The following is a 23,116-nucleotide window of genomic DNA, read 5'->3' as shown; positions in this document are numbered from 1 at the left end:
TAATATGTCGTTATCCGGTCTTAATTTAGTTTTAATTTTTTTAGTTTATATTACGTACAATATCGGCTTTTCTATTAATGTTAAAATCAAAAAAATAATATTGGAAGATCAACAAAATATCAACACAAAGTCAACATAATATCAACACAAAATCAACCAAATATCAATTTAAAATTAAAAATATTTAATATGTCATTATCCGGTCTTAATTTAGTTTAAATTTTTTTAGTTTATATTACGTGCAATATCGGCTTTTAAATCAACAAAATAATATATGAAGATCAATAAAATATCAACACAAAGTCAACATTAGGGCTGAGCAGAAACCGAACCAGACCGAAAAACCGAACCGAACCGCACCATAATTCAGTTTGATGTTTGGTTATTCGGTTAGTTTGGTTTGATTTGGATTAAAATTATTAAAAGTATGGAGTTTGGTTTATGATTTGGTTTTGGTGGTTCAGAAACCGAACCGACCGAAAAACCGATAACACCGAACCTTCAAAACGACGTCGTTTTGAAGGCACGTGTCACACGTGTGAAGCAAACCCTAGGGAGCCTCTGAAATGACACCGTTTCGCATATCCCTTATATACCCTCCTTAACATTTTACCCTCAGTCTCTCAAACCCTAGCAGCCACTCGAATGTTCTCTCATTAATCTGATGCTCTCTCTCTCACTAAAACCTAACTCTCTCCCTTCTCTCTAGATTCAACCCTTTTCCAGAGATTGAAACCCTAAATTTCTCTACTCCTTCGTTATGATTTTCTCTAGATTAAACAATACAAAAGTCATTAATGATTTCCCTTACTCGTTTATGCGTTCTTGATTCGATTGAGATCCAACCTAGCCTTCGTTTTCATGTTTAATCGATCCTCTGCTTCTATAATAGTGAGTTTGGTTTATTGTTCTCTGTGTTTCTCTTTCGTTTCTGAGTTACTAGAAGTTGATTAATGATTCTGATGATGATCGTTTCTTATTCTTCCCTTGCATGTTGTTTCTGTATTTAAAAAATTGAGGCTTGATGCAAAAGGTGGAAGCCTGAGTGAAGAAAAGGTATGAAATTGATGGTTTCTGGGTTTAAAGATCTGTATTTGTTTCTTATGTTATTTTCTTTATTTGATGGTTTCTTTCTTCTGATTTTCATGTTTATTTTGAAAAAATGGAGGCTTGCTGGTGGAAGCCCTAATCTGGATCTTAATCGATTCAAACAAGGTAATCTCTTTTCTATTGGATCTGTATTATTTCAAGTTCTTGAGACTTGATAGTCTCTTTTACATTTGTGCTTCACTGTTTGATGGTTTTCTGTCTATCCTTTGGTTTTCATGTTTCATTTTGGATGTGGAGGCTTGGTGGAAGCCCTGAACTTGATCTTTGCGTTCATAGATTCATTTAAAGGTAATTTTTTGATAGTTATTTGTTTGTTAATCTTTGTGTTTCTGTCTGTTTCATTTGAGTGTGATTTCACTGATTGTTTTGCCCTGTTTGTGTCTGTGATCAGTGGAAGCATAAACTATACCTGGGTCCCTTAGTCACTATCTGCTTTCAAATTTGAAGCTTGGTGGTTGCATCTGTAATCCTTGGTAAGTTATCAAATTCTCACTTCTGATCTTTATTTTTTTTATTTTGTTTATTCTTTTACATTTTGTTTGTTCTTTGGGGTTGTTAATAATTTGGTTTCTTCTTTTGCAGATGGCTGATTCTGGGCAACTTGGGGTTGCTGCCACTGCTTCTGACGATCCCCTGTATGGCCTGCTTGATCCATTGCCATTCATTAGAGAGGAGCAGGAGCAGCAACCTCTTGGTCCTGGTGATAATACTTCACCTCATCCCAATCAGCAGCAGGAGAAGGATGCAACTGAGACTGCCACTGCCACTGGCAATAAGCCAGTGGATAAAAAGAGGAAGCAGATAGTGGTAAGATCTAAGGTTTGGGATCACTTTGAACGTATTGTTGATGAAAATTCTGGGAAATTGCTTATGGCTAAGTGTTTGTATTGTGCTAGAGTCTATCATTCTGACACTAAATTGAATGGAACTTCAACACTTAGAGCACATAACATTGCATGTTTAAAAAACCCACACAGTAAAGACACTAGACAAGCCCTACTTACTTTGCAACCTGTTGTGAAATGTGAAGAGGGGAATGAGGGTCAGGGGCAGTTAGGAACCTGGAAATTTTCACAGGAAGCTGTTAGAAACGCTGTTGCTTACATGATAATAGTTGATGAACTCCCTTTTAGATTTGTAGAGGGAATGGGGTTTAAAAGATTGATGAATGTTGCATGCCCTAGGTTTAACATCCCATCTAGATGGACTGTTAATAGAGATTGTTACCAAATGTATTTAGATGAGAAGTTGAAGTTGAAAACAATTTTAAAAAACCAAAGTCAAAGAGTCTCTATAACCACTGACACTTAGACTAGCATTCAAAGAGTCAATTACATGTGTGTCACATGTCATTGGATTGACAATGAGTGGAAGCTGCATAAGAGAATTCTGTCCCTTGTCCCTGTTTGTGGTCATAAAGGTGATTATATTAGTAAGACTTTGGAAAATTGTTTGCTTGCTTGGGGTTTGAAAAACATTTTCACTGTGACAATGGATAATGCTGGAAATAATAATACTGCAATTGCTGCTTTTAAGAAGAAAATGATTTCATGGGGCACTAATGTATCTAAATGTCAGTATTTGCATATGAGATGTATTGCACATGTAATTAATCTGGTGGTTTCTGATGGCTTAAAAGAAATGAATGCATCTGTTAAAAAGATTAGGGATTGCATTAGATATATTAGAAACAGTCCCTCTAGGCTTAAACAATTCAATGATCTTGCCCATGAGGCTAAACTTGGTACTAAAAAGTCTCTATGTCTTGATGTTGCCACTAGATGGAATTCCACATATTTGATGCTAGACACTGCTTGTTTGTTTAAGTCTGTGTTTGATTCTTATGAGGAGGTGAATGAATCTTTTAGGAATGACATGATTGAAAATATTCCTAATATTCTTGATTGGCAAACTGCAAAAAAATTTGCTACTTGTTTGTCTTACTTTTACATCACCACTCTTCGCATATCTGGCTCATTATATGTGACCTCAAACATGCATTTTTTGGAGATATGTGATTTGTCAATTATGTTGGATGAAATGATTGCTAGTGAGGATGTAGAGATAAAACATACGGGTAAAAAAATGAGAGAAAAGTTCAATAAGTATTGGGGTGATCCCCTTAAGATAAACAAACTGATTTTCTTCTCTTATGTACTTGACCCAACTTCCAAGTTCAATGATTTGCTGTTTTTCCTTAGCAATTTGTTTGGCCAAGATCATGGTAAAGTTCTATTTGAAAATGTTAAATCTGAATTGAATGCCTTGTTTGATGAGTACCAAAATGCATACTTGTCTGGTGTTAGTGGGTCTGGCTTTCAATTTAGTTCTAGTCAGCCAATAGAGGGACTTGTTTCTAATCAAATGCCAATTCTGACTATGCCCCCACCTGCTAAGAGGCATACTTCTTTAATGAAAGCCAAATTTGCTGAGCATAATAAGGGGCATGCTGAAACTGGGCCAAGGAAATCTGAGCTGGAAACTTATTTGAATGAGGCCCCTGTTGAGAGTGATGAGGATTTTAATATCCTTAAGTGGTGGAAGCTTAATGCTGGAAGATTTCCAATCCTTTCGAGGATGGCTCGAGATATCCTTGCTGTCCCAATTTCTACAGTAGCCTCTGAATCTGCATTCAGCACTTCTGGCAGAGTGCTTGACTGTTTTAGGAGTTCATTAACTCCAAGAATTGTGGAAGCCTTAGTATGCACTCAGGACTGGCTCAGAGCTGAAAATATTCCTCTTGTCATTGAAGAATGTCTTGATGAGCTTGAGCCTTTTGAACAAGGTTATGAATTCTTACTATTCTATTTATTTTGATTTTTTTGTTATTAACTTAGTTTGGTTGCTAATTTCAAATGTTTTTTTGATCCAGATTTGCCAAAATGAAGTGCCTATTCAATTTGGTTTTTTGGTGGAAGCAAACTGTTGCAGTGTTGCTCTGATTTGTGCCTGAATTTTTGGTCCCTACACCGAGTTAACAATTTTTGCCCCTTCTGAAGTATATTTATGGTCCCTGACCCTTCTGAAGTACATTTTTGATCCCTGACCCTTCTGAAGCACATTCTTGATCCCATTCTGAGGCTGAGGACTTAATGCAATCTGAACAAGGTGGAAGCCTTATACTTTTCTTTGTTTATTAACTGTTTTCTACACTTTCTTCTACACTTTTCAAGCTTTCTACACTTTTCAAGCTTTCTACACTTTCTACACTTTTTCATACTTTCTGTTTTTAATAAATCATTAAAAACTTCAACTCTTTAAATTTGAACTTATGAATCTGTTTTGTTGAAGTTTGAACTAATAAATATAGTTTTGAGTTTGAACTTGTCATTTTGTTTGAGGTTTGAACTACTGGCTTTAGTTTTGAGTTTGAACTTGTGATTTTGTTTGAGTTTGAACTTGTGATTTTGTTTGAATTTAGAACATGTTTGAACTTGAAACTACTGCTTCTGTTAGTTTGAACTTTGAACTAATGAACTTGTTTGAACTTTTAACATTTGCATTAGTTTGAACTTGTTTTTGGGCAATGATGATGCTTCCACCTAATCAATCACATAAGGCCTTTTGATTTGCATGATGAGGCTAATTGCAACCGTGCGAATTAGATCGCCTTATTTTGATTTGAAAATCTTATTTCTGAGCCCCTTTTTATTAAATATTTTTAGTTTCTTTGCATTGATTACACTTCTGTTATTTTGTTAATTAAATAAACTTGAAAAGAACAATTTTTTTTAAATTTCAGTTGCTGCTGCTGATTGCCTATTCTCGATGCCTTCAGTTGATCAATCTGATTTTTGGATGCTACATTTTACAAGTATGAAACTGATGATTTTTATATAAGTTTACATTTTTTTGCATATAAGTTAACTTCTAACTTTTATTAATTCAGGACACAAATCTTTTGTAATAGTTAGACCTATTATTTTTGCATATAAGTTTGAATGTTTAGCTTGTATAATTGTATTAAAACAGGGTTCAATTTCAGGATACAAAGTGTATCCATAATTCCATATAGTATTTTATATATTGTATGTGATTTAGTATGTGTAATTTGTCAATTTGTAATAGAATAGGGCTTTTAATTCTGTTTATCAATCATTTGATATGTAAATTGTAATAGAATAGATTATCTTTTTTGTATTTGTATAATTGTATATAAATTGTAAGGTCTTGTAATTTAATCAGTTTAAATGTCTTTTAAAACTGATTTTTTGTTAAAATTTTTGTTAAGATTTGAAATTGGACTTTTATTAAAATTTGGGCTTTTGTTAAAATTTGGGCTTTTGCAAATGGGCTTCGGTACAAGCCCAAACCGATTAATTAAACCGAAACCGAACTGAACCGAAATTAATTTTCGGTGAAAATTAATTTCGGTTTTTGATAAATATTAGCACGGTTCGGTCCCCAATATTAATAAGTTTGAAACCGACGGTTTCTACATTTTCAAAACCGAACCGAACCGAACCGACCGATGCTCTGCCCTAGTCAACATAATATCAACACAAAATCAACCAAATATCAATTTAAAAATAAAAATATTTAATATGTCGTTATCCGGTCTTAATTTAGTTTTAATTTTTTTAGTTTATATTACGTACAATATCGGCTTTTCTATTAATGTTAAAATCAAAAAAATAATATTGGAAGATCAACAAAATATCAACACAAAGTCAACATAATATCAACACAAAATCAACCAAATATCAATTTAAAATTAAAAATATTTAATATGTCATTATCCGGTCTTAATTTAGTTTTAATTTTTTTAGTTTATATTACGTACAATATTGGCTTTTTTATTAATGATAAAATCAACAAAATAATATTGGAAGATCAACAAAATATCAACACAAAATCAACCAAATATCAATTAAAAATTAAAAATATTTAATATGTCATTATCGGTCTTAATTTAGTTTTAATTTTTTTAGGTTATTACGTACAATATCGTCTTCTTTATTAATGTTAAAGTCAACAAAAAAATATTTGAAGATCAATAAAATATCAACACAAAATCAATTAAATATCAATTTAAAATTTAAAATATTTAATATATAATTATCCAGTCTTAATTTTATTTTAGTTTTATATTACGTACAATATTGTCTTATTTATTAATGTTAAAATCAACAAAATAATATCTGATGATCAACCAAAATCAACACAAAGTCAACATAATATCAACACAAAATAAAAAACATGTAATAAACTAACTAATTTAAATTTTTTAGTTTTTTACATTAATTTTTATAATTTGACATTGTTTCTATTTAATTTTTTTTTATTTTACTTCACATATAATGTGGTTTTCTTCTTTAATGCTAAAATCAACCAAATATCAACACAGAATCAATAAATATTTAATAAATTGGGTAATACTAATTTTTAAATCTTTTTAGACTAATTTTTACTTTTTTAATATTATTTTATCTTTATTTTTTACTCATAACTAATCAACATTTGTTATTTATCATATATATTAATTTTAATTTTTTCATAAATATCAACACAATATCAACACAAGATCAACAATATTTAATAAATTGGATAATATTAATTTTTAAATCTTTTTTATACTAATTTGTATCTTTATTTTTCACTCATAGTAATTAGCATTTTTTATTTACAATATTTTTTTTATATATCAACAATGCCTCATTTTTTTTTATTTTATTTCATGTATGATATGGTCTTTTTCGCTATTGCGAAAATCAACGAAAAAAATCAACACGATATAAACATAATCTTAACATAAAATTAACATTGTATAATAAAATAAATATGCCAAAATGATATAAGAACTCATGAATGATTTTAAACAAACAAAAAGTGAAAAAGAAACAATTATTAATTTGTCAAAAACTAAATTATTAAAACCAACACATCCACTACAGCTCATCTCACATGCAATAATCACAAATTTAGATTTTGTTTTAATCACAAAGTTAGATTTTGTTTCAAATGATACTGTTTCTGCTTGAATTGTGATCAAATTCATTTCACTTTTAAAACCCTCAGATATTTTAATAATTTATCAACTACCACAAAAATTTCAGCAAAATTGAATATCATAAGCTTGGAAATTTTATTCAGAGTACACCTACAAACACATTTGAATTCACATAGAACTCACCACACAACATAAGTACAGGGAAACAATAAACACATGAATGACAAGATAACTTATCAAAAACAATATCTTTTCCATCAGAACATATTATTTACAATAGCAAGAAATTATATTTAGGAATCATATACAGTAGATGAAGAAATTAAAAGATGATTTTTGTGGAATACAGAACAAGCAACGTCACCACCAAACTTCTCAGACTCGCACCGCCTAGGATTTGCAACAAGTAAGGTCATGTCATGCCGATGTTGGTGCCGCCATTGTTAGGGATTTTGAAAGCAAATGAAGTGTTAAAATGAAACCCTAATAATGACAGATGTTCAAGAAAAGGTTAATTTCATCTGAAGATAACATGGTGAGCAGCCATGGCGCGGCGGAACTACGGTGGACGGCGAAACGACGGTGGTGGCGCAGCAGAATGATAGAGGCGGAATCGCAAATCCCCCATTTTATAGAGAGAGGAATTGAATTTTAAATTTGGAGAGAGAAAATAAAACAAAATAATGAGTTATTTGGCTGTATTTATAGTTAGGTTATAAAAGATAATATTAGTAGAGTGTGCTGTAGTTTTGACATGTGAAACATAGACCCGTATAAAAGTAAAATATTGGAAAAAGTTGGTTGTTTGTATAGAAAGCCCATTGTTAAATGTCTCAAATCTCACTCTCTTTAACACCTAATTTTACATAGGTGTTCTTCAGAATACTGAATTCAATTTTAATAGAGATATTGGCACTTGGGACACCCCTCCTGCCCCGGGTAACAGTAGAACATAAGAAGCAAAAACAAATTATGTTTAATATAGGGAAGCCAAACACTAAAAACACAAGCACAATGCCTTGCAATAATCTGATTTGAACATTCCCAATTACCAATCTTCTCATCTCATACAAGCACAAGTTTGGCTTAAAGACAATCGCAGCAGCAAAACAATCATCATAAGATTATGACTAAGCTGTTATTGATACAGACATAACACTAACCATAACCAGATACTCTATCTCCATATATACTGGCCGGAAATAAGAACAATTAAGTAGCCCTCACACTTCACTTGATCAACGTTTCTCGTTTCGGGAACGTAACAGAAACTTAGCATTTCGGACACCAAACTTCACTTTTAACATAAAAAAATCTTAAAATAACACAGTTTCGCTGGTGCCCCATTTTCCGATAGCTGTGTCTGTGTTACATAACAGTAAACATCTCTAATTTCTCCCATCTTCTCTACTTGTAATCTCTCTTGATTGCACGATTTTTACTAATTTACAATCCCTCCGATCACCATTATGTTCTTTTAGTTTTCTTTATTACAATGTTCAAACTAAATTCAATTGCATTTTCTTATGGAATTCCCTGCAAAATTACTGGTTCGTATCTAATCACAGTTCACAAAACCAGTTCAGAAATATCATAATGTAGATATGCTTACATTTCTTATGATTCATCACCTACACGAAAACTTATCGAGTACTATGTAAACTTGTCGATAATTTCATTTAAGAATTTCATTTCCGTTTCTAAAAACACTTTCGAAACTCCAAAATTAGCTCAGCACACCATAATCACATACAATATATACCAACAAAGCATAATCAAGAACACCATAATAAACATTATCATAAACATACCCCAATTTTATTCAATAATCATAACAGAAAACATACACATACAGTTCACTTGACTCATACTTCATCAAATATAATATTAAAACAATTATATTTTATTAGATCAAACACAGCACATAAAACCAGAGAATACAGCAATTTAAGAAGCAATAACACGGCCAACAATGGGATACTTAGCTTCGAATTTCTTTTCCCAATCGTTAAGAACACCCACTTCCTTTTCGGTGAGACCGTCGACGTTGGGAGAGATATCTTCGTCGTTCTTGCTCATTTTAGCGAGAGCTCGGCTTGCATCTTTGCCGGAGAACATGGCGTAGGAGCCGCCGGGACCGTAGAAAGATTTGGCGGTGCTGACATCGAAAACACGGCCCCTGATTGCTAAGTAGATCGGCTTTGATGGGTCTGTGCCGTTGTATTGGATCAGTTGTTCTGCTGTGAATTCCATGATTGAAGAGGGTTTGATTTGGTTTGGTAAGAGCAGAGATATGAGAAAGTGGTTGAGCTAGAGAAGTGAGTGATGATGAATGAAACATTATATTCCTTTATCTACAATTAATACGCTTCTTCAACTTACTCGTATAAAAAATATAATTAATTTCATTAAAATAATACTGTTAAGAGCTAGTAATTATTTTAAAACTTTCCATATTGTTTATCTTAGTCCATCCTGTATGAAACAATATATTCCTTCATTTTTATTTCCGTCAATTATTTAATCCTTAAACGATATATTTTTTTACTTTTATTTCTGTTAATCATATGTTAGTCAATTGTTTAATTCTTAAACGATGTAAAGGAAAGGGCAGTGAATGTATGTAGAAGTTAAAGTAATTAAAGAACGGCTTCAGAATTGACTTGATTCCACATGTAGTGCTTTGTGTGCACGACCACCATCACCATTGATGGTGGACATTCTCACAAAACTCGGCCATTCATTACTTCCTTTCTCTATAGTCAAGCTTACTCTTAAAAAATAGTCACCAACAGTGAAGAAGAATAAAAGGCAGACAAAAATCATATCATTTGCTTCTCTAATCCATATAATTAACACTTCTGAAAAAAAACCTTAACAAAAAGGACATAAAAAAGCAAAGAAATAAAAGGAAATACAGCGTTCCTCAATGGTCCAATTCACTATATTAATCAAATCCTGCTACTGATGTATAAGCCCTAATCTGTCAGGATCTTTGTGCCTCCCATATCCCTCGATTGATTGTCGACCGCAATACAAACAGAATTTAACGCATAAAGAAGCCACCGCCTGAAAATTCAACCTCCTGAAAAGTATACAAAGAAAACAGCTCGAGATTACAGAAGGTTCTACAGCAGTTTGTCAGCCATGAAGATAACAATTTAACAGAATCAGTACCTCATATTATGAAGTTTATAGCCAAAACCAGAGGAAATGCAGGGGATAAATATATTGAGTGCTGCTTTTCTAATAAGTTATTAAGATCATGTTTTGGATTTCATCTAATAGCTCCAACAGCTAAACCAAATAGATCCTAAATGATGTATTACATCTTGGAAAGACCAAACTTGTCATAAGACCTCTTATCTTTGAAACTTCATATCCAACAAAAGTTTGGAGATTGCCATGAATAATAAAATAAAGTGTGCAAGTAAATGTATAACTATAAACATGGATGAAATAATTTTAACCCTTCAAGAATAAAATCTTAGGAATAGAACACAAACCTGAGCAGGAGGCAAGGAAGAGACCCAGTCTGATGCATGTGTTGGAAGAAGCCCCAATGAGTTAAGCTGCCAAAATCAGAAAACAAAATGAGACAAAACACTCCTTTTCTGTTTTTTTTTCCCTTTCTTTTTTAAGAGAGAACTTCGTCAGGAAAGCTGAGTGCATCTTACCTTCCAAAATCCGAGTAGAAGACCTCCCAAATTAAGGGCAATAAAGAGCAACTTAGGCCCGTTAAGATCTACTTTGCTATCTTTGTATGGTTCAAAAACTACAATGAGAAAAAAGATAATGAGTAAGCAAATTTATGAGTCCTGGAGAGTAAAATGATAACTATCATCGGAATATGTAACAAAATCTCTAACAATTTACAAGCAAGATAGTCTCAGTCTCACTGACAGTGAACATGACCAGAAAAGTAAATGACATAGCTGGTAATGACAAACAAAAAGGAAAGGGCCAACAATTTCCAGAAAAACAGAATAAAAATCGAAGTATACTAAATTCAAGAGATAAAAGGCAAGTATAGATAAATGAATTCTGTGATTGCTTCCGAGAGTAGGATTTATATGCTCTGTACTGGAGATGAAGATAATGAATGTACAATTAGGTAACTCAGCCCTTTAAAAGAACCAGCAAAAGCTCCATCAACAAGTAAATCCAGTTAATGATAGACTTTGATGATTAACCTCTCAAATTTCAGCCTACTTTTTCATACCAAAGCAGTCACAGATATTATTGTATAGTCAGCTTACCTTTCCCAACCCCTTGAAGAGCACTGATGGGCTGCCAAAGAGCTGAAAATGTAATACCAATGCTGAACAGGTGCACTGTGTTTCCAGCCATCCACATCATGAATCCCATCATCATCAAATTCTTGAAAGGGGCTTGTGCCACTTCCCAAGCTTTCTGCACAATAATGGTGTTAGTTTCTAATATAGCATACGATAATATATCAATCATTTTGAGAGCTTCAAATAAACATCAGACCTAAAAATAAAACTAAAATCATGAAGGGAAACCAGCAAATTTCTCCTGCAGTTCTCTTCTATGAGCAGCCAAATTGATAAAATCCTTTGTCATCTGCTTAAAGATCTAGTATGTCATATCTTAACACCCAATTTACAATGATGAATGATACTACATCTTTCCTTATTGCTCATTCCCCATTTTATTCTAACCATAGCTCACTTATAGTAGGTGCTTTACGCCATTATTTACCAGAATGGAATGATTAACTATAGAAAACATTTGAAAAATAAACCAAATTGAACACAATCGGTCAGTTTGCCAACAAGAAAGAAATGCCGAAGAACTTTGTCAAACCGGAAAAGATGAATTTAGCTGGTAAATCACTGTCAAAATTTATGACCAGTACTACGTTATGCAATCATATAATATCGTACGAATATGCAGAAATTGGTAATGCTTTTCACAATTTGTTGACTAAATCGGCATCACAACAAAATATAAGGGCAGCCACCAATACACACAAATCTTCAAATACCCATTATTAAAAGAATTGTTCAAACCTAATATTTTTAACTAAAATTCTAGCTTCTGTTAAGAAACAAAAACCTGAGATTTCCAAGTAGCTTCAGCATCTTTTTTCTGCTTTGTCACTGTCGAATCATCCTGCGACAAACCCACATCAAAACATACAAAATTAACCCCAAAAAAGCACAATTGAAAATCAATTAACAAGCGGAATAATCTGTACCTGATCAGGAGAGGCACGAGAGAAGCCAGGAGGATCCGGAACGTCACGAGAAGCGGGAAGAGTTGAATTATCAGTGAAATCAACAGCCCATCGACGGCCTGAACCCATTACTCCTTTACCTTTCTCCATCGTCGTCTTTTGTTTCTGATTTAATTAATTAAAATTGATAATTTGAATCGATCGTCTCTCTCGTTGTTTGCTACTGTGTTAGGAGCTTACGAAGAGAGATTAAAAGACGTCGGGTTTGAGAGGGGTTCCTTTTTTGTTTTGGATCCGGTTTGGTTAAAAAAAGTTTATCCCATTTAATCCAGTTGACCGTCATATTTATTTCGTTGCTAAAATGTTTAAGAAAAAAGGACCGAGGGTATGACAGCATCTGACCTTCGCCGCTAATATTTACCAAGCGCAACACTCTAGCACTTATGTGCTTTGTTATACCTTTTTTTAAAATTAAAATATGATTAAAATTTATTATTATAGTAATAAATATGGTGTTTAAAATTTAAATATATTATAATTATATTAATTCTTTTATAATTATATATTGAGATTTTAATAATTGTTTTCTAATAAAATTAGCATTATAAAAATGAACAAAGGATCAATTCACCCCCTCAACTTGGCACGAAATATCAAATAAGTCAATTTTACCGTTTTTGGATCAAACAGACCCGCAACTTAGCAAAATCGTACGAATCGCACCCTCCCTAAGAGAGTGTAACGCACTCTCTGGTTATGAAGAACAAAAAGTTTAAAATAGTACTCAATATTATTTATGATTCCTGGTTTAATGCTTAATGATATTAAAATTTCAATTTTAACCTTATTATTTTAAAACTTCAAAAATTAATTTATTTTTCAAATAAAAACTTAGGTACCAAAATTTCCTTTTCCCCTTCTTCTTCTTCTCTCCTTCCCCATCCCTTTCACCGGATCTTCCATTTTTTTTTCTTCTTCTTCTTCCACCGGATTCCACCATCTTCAAGCAACACCGGCACCGCACCATCTTCGAGCAACCACCGGAGCCCCATCATCTTTAAGCAACCACCAAGCGACCTCCCTTTCTTTCTTTTGTTCTCGTCTGAGAACAGACAGATCTGTTCGTCTGAGAACAGATCTGTCTGTTCTCAGACGAGAATAGTCGGTCTGTTCTCAGACGAGAACACACCTGCTGCTCTCAGACGAGAACAGCCGGGCTGTTCTGGTCTGAGAACAGCGGGCCGGTGGTGGACCCACTGTTCGATGGTGGACGGAGTGTCGACAGTGGAGCGATTTCAACGGTGGCGGCGGTTTCCGGTTGATTAGTTTTAGGTGTTTAATTAGTATAAATAGATTTAATTAGAATTTTAATTACGTTTAATTAGTATTAAATTAAAATTATTAGAATTAATTTTTTTAATTAGGTAATCCACTCTCTTTTTTTGTCAGAAGGGTGAATTTGAGCCGGTTTTGCTAAGTTGCGGATTGAAATGATCCGGTTTTGCTAAGTTGCGGGTTAAATTGTACTAAAATCGTCCAGATTGACTCATTTGATATTTTGTGCCAAATTGAGGGGGTGAATTGATCCTTTGTTCTTATGAAATTTTTTATAGTTGACTATATTGCATTACTAAAATAATTTAATAAAAAACTCTTTTTTATAATTGGAAGAAAAAAAAGCTTGGGGAGTTATAACTCATTGGAAGAAATAATTCTCCTTCATATTATAATATTTTTATATTTAATGAAAGTCTGAAAGGTAACTTTTTATTTCTCTCTTTATTACCACTTTTTTGGAAGTAATTTATCACCAAAAGAGTTGGAGTGAACATAATTGTTATGCACTAATGATAAAGCTGTTAAATTGACTGATAAAAATTCATGGAGAACACATTAATGATGCATCCAAAGATACAATAGTGGTACTGCCAACTGCTTAAGAATCCCACACTCAAGAATTGCATTAGCAAAGCAAATTCACAGGATAATTGAGAAAGTTCTGGAAGTATGCAACCGCCTGTCAATATTCCTTATCTACAAGATTTTATATTATGGCTGTTGCTGCTGTTATAACTCTCTCTTCACTAAGATCTTGTCTGAAATGTTGCCTATGATAAAACCTGCAAATACCTGAATCCAACAAAATCTGGTCAGTCCAGTTTTCTTTAAAGTAATTGAATCAACATTAAATACAAACATATAAGTAGCAGGAGGACTTCATTCAATAAACGTTTTTCGACATGTTTATCTCGAAAATGTGTCGGAACTTGGCATTTCGGACATGAAACTTCATTTTTAACATGGAATAACACAGTTTTCCCATATTCGTGTCCAAGTGTCCCGTTTTTCCGTATTTGTGTTACATATTACAAACTAAACCATTGCATGTACGGAAAGAAAGATGAGTATACCTGAATGCACCCTACAATGTAGATTGCGGAGTAATGACGGCCATGTACAACCATGTCCGCTACCATTGCTAGAGGAATTGTTAAGGACATACCCAATGTTGCGACCAGCGGAGTAGTCCATATCACAGAAAGTGCCCTGAATCAATATTATTGCAAGAAATTAGTGCCGAACACAGCGATAACATGATATATATCGGAAAAGTGTGATACCTACCAAAAGTAGTCGGATAGAACACTCCCGACAAAGCCATTTAATAGCACAACTTCACTAACAAATGCGGAATGTGGAAACGTAAATTTTGGTTCAATCCCTATAGCCTGCAGGGGAAACACTGCAAAAAGACGATATAATCGTGAAATGTGCCTCTTTAGGCAATTATGAAAATTAGAAGACGAATTTAGAACAGGACTGTGAAGAACTAAAATTAAATTGAATATGATGCAAATCAGCTATAAGACGAAAATTAAAGTACATATGCAAGTAAAACTTAACTCAAATATGATGCAAAACTAATCGCTAAATAACGGTCATGTGGAACTAGAATAGCATATTACGTTCAAAATTCTCTCTTCTTAGCTATAATCTTGCAATAAAAGAGTGTCGATGATTATAAACACTGTAAGCTACTTACAAAGCCACCAAAGCCCGAGAAAGGTGAAGAGACCAATGTAGCCGAAGCATTTTTGCATATCAACTTTCTCTCCATCTGATCCAGCACATTTCTTTAGCAGCACTGCACTTAAGTGATGATTTAAACAAAAAAAATCAGAAACAGCCAGCTAAAGCTAAATTGATCATAAACTCCATCAAATGCATAAATCACTTATCTAACCTGTAAATAAGCCATAGGATATAGCTGAGAAAAGACCAAATATGTCTCCAGTGATGGAATGCCTTGTTGTCCTTGGAAACATGAAAAAGACAGTTTTAATAACTTAAAGGGTATAACATGAAAAGGACGGTTTTAATAACATCACGCCCAGATATGGTCGTCCGAAGTTGAGATCAGGGACCATGTCTGTTATTTGCAGTACTTGAGTCTTGAAACCAAGATTTTTAAGGAAATTGTTGTTACCAAACATGTCCTCACAACAGTAGTAACATTCAGATAAATTAACAAATAAATTAGAATTTTCTTAAATCCCTCTCAGACAAGAAAAAGTGTGTCGACATGCGCAGCCAACATTGTTAGGAAAACTAAACAAGTTAAAAATATTTTTAGAGCAGCACTGCGTCAGCCTTCCATATTCCAATAATTTAAAGCAAAACGTTGATAGCATTATCCACTTACTCAGAGCTGCTCAGCATTTCATCTGTTGCCCAAGTTTTCCCAACCGTGGTCATAGCAACACCAGCCATGCTGATGAAAACAGCAACCAACTTGGCGGCATTTATAGAGTCCTGGCCCAGAATAGCTCCAAAAAAGAGAGTAAAGAGCGCCGAGGTAGAAGTTAAGACAGTTGTACTTGCAACGCTTGTATTCGCTAAAGCCGAGTTAGATAGATACTGCATTTCAAAGCAACTTAAGAAGTTATACAAAATGTTGATAAGGTTTCTTGATTACAGCTATCTCATTAAAAAAAAACAAGAAAGAAGACCCATGCTACATGCGAGACACAAAACACAGACAGGTTGCTCATTTCCAATGAAACACGCAGCGGCTAAATAAGTTTAGAGAAAATAACTATTTCGCTGAAAACAATTAAAAGGAACAGTTGGGATATCCTTCTATGTAAGTGCATAGGTGGCATCAGGTTCAGCCGTTCAGGTATATGTTTTACCAAATAATATCAGCATTTACAATATCAGCGAATGCAACAGGATACTAACAACGGCCACGAAGCTTCGGAATTTGTTTCTCATTTAGATAAATGACATCCCATGCTGCTATACTGATTTACAAAATCAATAATACCAAAAGTTTCTGCATGAAATTAGAGTTATGAATTTTGTTTGACTTCTAATCACTATCAATTACAAAAGTAAACCACTTCCATCTTCGAAACCTATAAATGATAAGGAAACAAAACTTGAACTTGCTTTGAAAGTATCTGTTCAGCCAAGATAATGCCTTTATTTCTGCTCCTTCCTTTTAGGGTTAATTGCGAAACATATCAATGAGCATTAGCGTGTTTTACAGTTTTAACATGAACATTTAATTTCAGCAATTTAAAAAAGAACTCGCAACTACTATTTCTATAATTCAAAACACCGATCAATTTTTTGATAAAAAAAATTAATGTAGCCTGTTCAGTTGTTCTGCATCAACTGTTGCGGCGTCCATATTTGTACTTTTTACTCAGAAACATTGGGAAAGTTGATCCACATTGTCATTTTTTATTTATGTTCGGAATTACGAAACATTGATAGTTTATGTTGTAAAATTCCTAAACACGCAAAAGTTCATAATTTATTTTGCAATTAACCCTTTCTTTTATCTATTAGTAGACATATATGCACAAAATCTCCTATAATCTCCTAGACAAAAATAGTAAATGCCAAAAATAGGGGATGATTGAATCAACTAACCTCTGTTATAAACCAGACAGGTGCAAGATAAAAACTACACTTGGCAACTTCCCATGAACTCAGTTTGCAGCTCTGTTCGATCAAGGGAGCTGCTTCCTCTTCGTCGTCGTCGTCCTCCTCCTCATCCTTCTCCTTCTCGATCGTGACAGGCCATTCTTCCTTTTCTTCACTTAGATGATCATTGTCAGCTAATAATAGACAGGTTTTCAGGTCATTTTCTACGGTCTGATGACTCTCATTGATTCTAAGCGGGATATCAAGTTCGGTATATTTCTTCTTGAACAAATAGCTCTGAATTAAGCCACAGAAGCAATCTTTAACAAATGCTATAGGTAGATAAACTACCATAAGTGACACTCCAAGGTATGTGAGTGCAAATGGTTGCTTATACTTTTCAAATATGTTCTGCACAAAACAAAAATTTGGAGTTCTTACACTAATTAGCAAATTATCAATAACAAATAGAGAAATATTCTAATTAAAGATTGAAAAGGCAAAAAAATTTAAATTAAAGGGTGATTAGTAATACCTGAGTGACTTCTGCAGAAGCAACCCATATAAACACAACTGTACCAATTAATCCTAATCCAGCTTGATATCTCCAACCCATTTCTTGTAAATTCTCAAGAAAAATTTAAAGAGAATCTGAATTTTTTCAAAGGATTGAAGAATGAAACCCCAAATTTGAAGTGGGTGTGGATGAAATTGCTATAAAAAGTTCATTTTTAATCAAAAAGTTTAGAATTTATGGGTTGAGATGGTGTAATTGTTGGTTTGTTGAAACTTGAAAGTTGAAAACTTGAAACTTGAAAGTTGAAATAAAACAAAAATGCAATCTTTGCAGTTGCGGTGAATCTCGGTGTCAGCAAACTAAAAGACCGTGACAAATGGTGAAGCTTTGACAAAACCAAAATGATGACGTGGTGGAAACTGGAGTTCAGGACAGTTTTGATGCTGCCATGTCATCTTTGGAGACATGCGCAAATCCTCTGAATGATGTGGCAATTATTTCTAACTACATACATTAAACTTGTTGTACAATGTACTACTAAAAAAAAGGCACAATTTTAAAATATATTTAAAATTTAAAAAGATTCATCTTTATCCAAAAATACATCACAAATACATAAGAATACTTTAAAAATACGTCAATGACATATATTCAATACATTTCTCGTATATTGCGAAAACTTATTAGATATAACGTAAAAATATGGAAATATAAAAAAATTACAAATATTTAATCAGTTTTAGGTTATTTTTAATAATTTCCTATAAAATATATGCGAGTCTTTAAGGATTATTTAAGTTATTTTGTAAATAATTCTTTTGGTATAACTAAAATTTACTATTGATGTTTATAAAAAAAAAGTAGCTATTTTTATTAGATTTATTTATAAAGTAACACTATAGACCCTGTTCAAGAAAAAATCAAGCTAATTAAACATAATTATATAAAAAAGCAATAATTTTACGAAAATACCATGGCCACTTGGATTAGTCTGAAAATTGAAGAAATGCTAGCCTCTATACTCTTATTTTGCCCATACAATAAGACTCTTCACTTGCGTGAGTACAAATAGGGCAAAAACATAATAACTTCATCCTAAAGAAACCATTTTCCCTAACTATATAATCAAACAGTGGTAACAAAAGTACACCTAATTAAATCACTCACTAGTCACTATACATCACCAAAATTGAAAGGTGGCCATGAAAATGTTTTAACTGGCACAAGAATACTGTGCTGCATATTGTTTTTGGCGAAGCAGCTCATCGAGATCATGAACAATCTTGAATACAGCATCTGGTCTTGCTAGCTTCAGTGCATTTTCAGACATGGTCTTCAGCTCATCTGCTTTTGGACCGAACCACTCACCAACTATCTTTGCTATTTCTTTCGGTGACTTTGAATATTTTCCGCATTTGTTTTCCACCACGTAAGGTACATTCCCTACTTCCTGCATCATCCAAATACATGGTTATATCGAGAATTCTGTAGAATAACATTGCAGGGACAATCACTTTATTTCCATCCCTCTAATTTTGATAGTTAAAATGTAGAATGGAAATTCCATGCATGCATATGTAGGGGAATTGAAGGCACACCAGTTTTCAGAAAATAGATTGCTGATTATTTTATTGTACGCAATAGAAAATGAAAGATCAAACAAATTTCTAAAAGGTAAAATTAGCATAACTAAACATAATTCTCTTTACGCACTTCATGAATTTTACGATGCAAGCTTATGATACTTTCGTATCAAGCTTAACTTCCTCACTCATGCCGTCATGCGCTTGTTCTTTTATTTTCCTTCTTAATTGTGAGGCGGCGAAACCTTTGCAGTATCTAGGATTTCTCTAAATATTGATTTCGTGTAGTCCAGTTTTAGTAAGACTAGTAAACGAAAATGGATGAATTGGATTTCTATGTTTCTAACGGTAGAGTACTTAAAACGTGTCGTTCAATGAATTAAAGAGAAGCAACTTACTTGCCCGGCAATGTAATCATTCAAGATTATAGGAAGGCCTCGTATCATCGCTTCTGCAATCGTCCCAGGGCCAGCCTACAGAAGCAAAACTTTTAATCAGTGGCTGATGATGAATCAGAAGAACTAAAATACCACTTCAGAAAACTTACCTTCGTTATAATGCAGTCACAGGCACCCATGCTTTCCTCCATTTTATTGACAAACCCTTTAATCTGCACAATAAAACCACTTAAGTACTTCTATATGGGACTGGAGGGCAGTAATTTGCCAAACATTGGTAGACCAAAGGACACCTTGACAACAAAATTAATTTGAAATAAAAATGTCTTTAATGTCATTAAAGTGAAACAAGTAAAATTTGCTGCAGATGGGGCAAAAACCAGTTCTATTACAAGATCATTATAGTAATAGTTGACAAAGTCGATGATTTGGTCACAATTAGGCCTTCAAGAATTTTACAATGATGCAAAGGACACAGACACTACAAGCAGTAAAAGATACAAATAATTATCAATTGCTGCTAGGATATATGAAATTCAACAGATAATTCATGATAGAGGACTCTAGCAGATAATTTTAAGAAATCAAGTCATCACCTGGACAGGTATCTTCCAATTAATAGAACGCAGTTTGTTGGCCAGCTTTTTGTTGCGACCGCATATCACCAGGATCTGGCCAATTGCCTCACCAAAATTCTCATCATATAATGACTCCCCAAGTGCCCGAGCAGTTGCCTCAATAGGACCCATCCCTTCTCCTCCTCCCATTAGTAACACAGATGGAAGGTCCTCGTCCATTCCTAGATCTCTCCTTAGTTCATGCTGCAATTATAGAACACATCAGGCTATGGCAAGTAGAGAATTATTTGTATTAATATTATACTAAGATCCATGGCTCAAAGTCTACTATCTATTTAAGCCATTAAATTGAATATTTTGTCCTAGACTCTGCTTAATTTAAGTCTATGGATTTTACTAACTAATCTTCTTATGCAGTTGCAGGGACCATATGGTCTTCCAAAAACTAAAATGTACTACAGGCCAAAAAATATTTTCGATATACCATAGTTCAATTTTGATGAGCTAGAATGACAACAAACCTTTGGCCGGACAGGCTTGACAAAGGAAGGGCGCACAGGAAGGCCAAAAACCTTGATTTGGGAAGGTTGAAGCCCAGCTTTCAAGGCTCTTTTTGCCACATCTGTTGTTGGACAATAGCATCTAGTGACAAGCTTATGAAACCTATGCATAAAAATATAAAAAATTGAAATCACACCACGAATATGGAAGGTATATAATATACAAATTACATGTACAAAACAAACCATGTAGGATGGCAAGTGCTTAGATCTGTGATTACTGTTGTGAAAGCTATTTTCTGCAAAAGGCCCTTAGCTCTTAGGATACGAAGAGGAACATGTTGCATTAGTGGGTGTACACTGATAATAATGTCAGGCTGGTATTTCATCAATCCTTTGGCAACCTCACTGCAAGAATAAAAAAGGAGGCAAGTGAGAAATTTATAGTCAACTTCCACCAAAACCATCCTCACCAATTCAACATAGAACAGTGAATAACACAGCTAAGAGGTCTTTAAAGTTATTGTTTAGGCTTTTACTTGAAGCATTCATCTAATGACACAAATAGCCCTTGTGGCTAAAACTATTTAACTTCATCAAATGCTTTTCGTCATTGCTGAGTACTTCAAATATTGGAGGGCTGTAAAGAAGCCAAATCCCCATTAAATTTGGTCACTCCGCGGAGGAGAAGTTACAATGACAGGAAATATTAGGTCCTAATGAACTAAGTTGAAAAAGTAAAGACAGAATGTGAATGCAGCTAACTCGGAGAAAACGAATCCAAAATGCATTTGACACAGGAAGAACAAACATCACAATGGGCAACTAAAGAGGACAAGAAAGTCTCACCGGGCTATAAACGTAGAAGTTGCCGCAAAATTAGATTGATGAATAAAACGAGGTGCAGTCCCGTAATATGTCATTTTCCACAGTGGCCCGTGTTTCACCAAGAAATTATAGCTTCTGGGCAGTTGATTAAAGGGCCATGGTGTATGCTCCGACCATAAATCAGTAATAAACACCTGCCTTAACAAGTATAACAAGATAAACACATACACATCTTTCGCTAATGCAACAAACAGCTGAAAAATTGTGCAACTAGTGAAATTTAAATATATTTCTTATGGAAATTCGACAACCGACCTGATAGTCGTCACCAAATTCTTCATTAAAAGCTGCCCTAATAGCCTCTGCAGAGGCTCTATGACCACCACCAGTATCACTCATCAAAATGAGAATTTTTTTAGGGCTCTTAGCCACTGTACCATTCAAAGACAAGTCTCCATCAATCAAACCATCACCACCATCACTTATTAACCCATTACTACTACTATCTACATTAACATCACCAGGACCAACCTGAACAGAAGCAAACCCAATTGGAATTCTATCACAATGAAACCTAACAAAACTATTAAACTCAGTCCAAATATTCCGAACACTAAAACTACCACCAGTACCCAAACTCAATGATGCAAATTTAGCAACTTTACGCTTAGTTTGCCCAACTACTGGACTCTCAAAAAACAAGTAATTCGACTTAAAAGAAGAGTACCCATTTGAATTTACGCTTTGAAAAGCTGTGTTAAATGCAAACCGGCCAAATTGGCCAACAAAATCAAAAGTTGGACCAGATTCTTGGGTGACAGTTGAAGGATGATGCATGATGGGAATAATTAAATTGAAAAATAAGTTAAAATCAGCTTGCTAATCAATCCATTGTGGTTGATCATGTGAAAATATAAATGGGCACTAAGGAATAATACAAACAAAGGATAAAAAGTAGAGCTCAGAGAGATGACAGTAAGGTGTTTGATAATATGACTGAATGAAAACTAAGAAGGTTTTAGGGGTAGAGAGCAAATAAATTAGAGAGAAAATCTAGAGGGGAGGTTTTAGCCACAGAGAGAGGATTTAGAGTATATTCTGCGAATTGAAATTTTAAAAAGAGCTCATCTTTGGAAAAACCGGCCAAAAATTGAAGGACCCAAAAGAAAAACCAAAAGGGCTACAGCTCGTGTCGTTTTTGTCTTTTTTGAGAGTTTTTGTTTGTCACAACTTCACAATTTTCGCGTTTCATAAAAATCCGCTAAATATAACATGCAATTGGTGACCCCAAAAAAAAAAACCTTACAGAAATGGTATGATCAGTTAAATTATTATATACTACTCCATTTATTGAACATAAAAAAAAATTTACTTAATAAGTGTTCAAAATTTAATCCTTCTCTTGAAATGTGGTTGTAGTCAACTAAAATACACCATTATATTTAATACTACTAGGAGTATTGAATAGAAAAAGGGATGTTTCCAAATAAAAATAAAAAATTAGAATAAGGTTG

General features: G+C 33.7%; 4 protein-coding genes across 4 annotated transcripts; all 4 read right to left on the bottom strand.

The window, feature by feature from the left end:
• Window positions 1–8,856: 8,856 nt before the first annotated feature.
• On the bottom strand, window positions 8,857–9,407 carry LOC126669203 (probable steroid-binding protein 3). Its single transcript, XM_050362609.2, has one exon. It carries the CDS (start codon window positions 9,311–9,313, stop codon window positions 9,008–9,010), a length of 306 nt encoding a protein of 101 aa, XP_050218566.1. The 5' UTR covers window positions 9,314–9,407; the 3' UTR covers window positions 8,857–9,007.
• Window positions 9,408–9,865: 458 nt separating this feature from the next.
• Window positions 9,866–12,572, bottom strand: LOC126669202 (uncharacterized). Its single transcript, XM_050362608.2, has 6 exons — window positions 12,285–12,572; window positions 12,143–12,199; window positions 11,320–11,473; window positions 10,738–10,835; window positions 10,567–10,632; window positions 9,866–10,145 (listed from the first exon to the last, which is right to left on the bottom strand). Exons 1-6 carry the CDS (start codon window positions 12,411–12,413, stop codon window positions 10,107–10,109), a joined length of 543 nt encoding a protein of 180 aa, XP_050218565.1. The 5' UTR covers window positions 12,414–12,572; the 3' UTR covers window positions 9,866–10,106.
• Window positions 12,573–14,088: 1,516 nt separating this feature from the next.
• Window positions 14,089–18,124, bottom strand: LOC126667571 (thiamine-repressible mitochondrial transport protein THI74-like). The gene is made up of 8 exons (XM_050360560.2): window positions 17,734–18,124; window positions 17,205–17,609; window positions 15,967–16,181; window positions 15,508–15,578; window positions 15,307–15,408; window positions 14,889–15,006; window positions 14,675–14,810; window positions 14,089–14,393 (listed from the first exon to the last, which is right to left on the bottom strand). The coding sequence occupies exons 1-8, from the start codon at window positions 17,812–17,814 to the stop codon at window positions 14,331–14,333; spliced, it is 1,191 nt and encodes a 396-aa protein (XP_050216517.1). The 5' UTR covers window positions 17,815–18,124; the 3' UTR covers window positions 14,089–14,330.
• Window positions 18,125–18,673: 549 nt separating this feature from the next.
• On the bottom strand, window positions 18,674–22,835 carry LOC126667570 (monogalactosyldiacylglycerol synthase, chloroplastic). The gene is made up of 8 exons (XM_050360559.2): window positions 21,918–22,835; window positions 21,624–21,796; window positions 21,021–21,182; window positions 20,796–20,937; window positions 20,293–20,517; window positions 19,846–19,908; window positions 19,697–19,771; window positions 18,674–19,165 (listed from the first exon to the last, which is right to left on the bottom strand). The coding sequence occupies exons 1-8, from the start codon at window positions 22,437–22,439 to the stop codon at window positions 18,929–18,931; spliced, it is 1,599 nt and encodes a 532-aa protein (XP_050216516.1). The 5' UTR covers window positions 22,440–22,835; the 3' UTR covers window positions 18,674–18,928.
• Between the last annotated feature and the right edge of the window lie 281 nt (window positions 22,836–23,116).

Source organism: Mercurialis annua, linkage group LG2, assembly GCF_937616625.2.
Source record: "Mercurialis annua linkage group LG2, ddMerAnnu1.2, whole genome shotgun sequence".
NCBI lineage: Eukaryota > Viridiplantae > Streptophyta > Magnoliopsida > Malpighiales > Euphorbiaceae > Mercurialis > Mercurialis annua.
The sequence above is the reverse complement of the archived record's forward strand: the minus strand, read 5'-3'. Positions and strand labels throughout refer to the sequence as shown.

Coding starts and splice junctions, on each gene's coding strand:
- LOC126669203 (XM_050362609.2), bottom strand. CDS start 9,313: ATGGAATTCACAGCAGAACAACTGATCCAATACAACGGCACAGACCCA.
- LOC126669202 (XM_050362608.2), bottom strand. CDS start 12,413: ATGGAGAAAGGTAAAGGAGTAATGGGTTCAGGCCGTCGATGGGCTGTT. Junction 10,836..11,319: donor TCTTCAAGGGGTTGGGAAAG/GTAAGCTGACTA, acceptor TTCTCATTGTAG/TTTTTGAACCATACAAAGAT. Junction 10,146..10,566: donor CTTCCTTGCCTCCTGCTCAG/GTTTGTGTTCTA, acceptor TATACTTTTCAG/GAGGTTGAATTTTCAGGCGG.
- LOC126667571 (XM_050360560.2), bottom strand. CDS start 17,814: ATGGGTTGGAGATATCAAGCTGGATTAGGATTAATTGGTACAGTTGTG. Junction 15,409..15,507: donor ATCCTATGGCTTATTTACAG/GTTAGATAAGTG, acceptor ACTTAAGTGCAG/TGCTGCTAAAGAAATGTGCT. Junction 15,007..15,306: donor TCTCGGGCTTTGGTGGCTTT/GTAAGTAGCTTA, acceptor GTCTTTTTGCAG/TGTTTCCCCTGCAGGCTATA.
- LOC126667570 (XM_050360559.2), bottom strand. CDS start 22,439: ATGCATCATCCTTCAACTGTCACCCAAGAATCTGGTCCAACTTTTGAT. Junction 21,797..21,917: donor AATTTGGTGACGACTATCAG/GTCGGTTGTCGA, acceptor TTGTTAAGGCAG/GTGTTTATTACTGATTTATG. Junction 21,183..21,623: donor ACTTCTACGTTTATAGCCCG/GTGAGACTTTCT, acceptor TTATTCTTGCAG/TGAGGTTGCCAAAGGATTGA.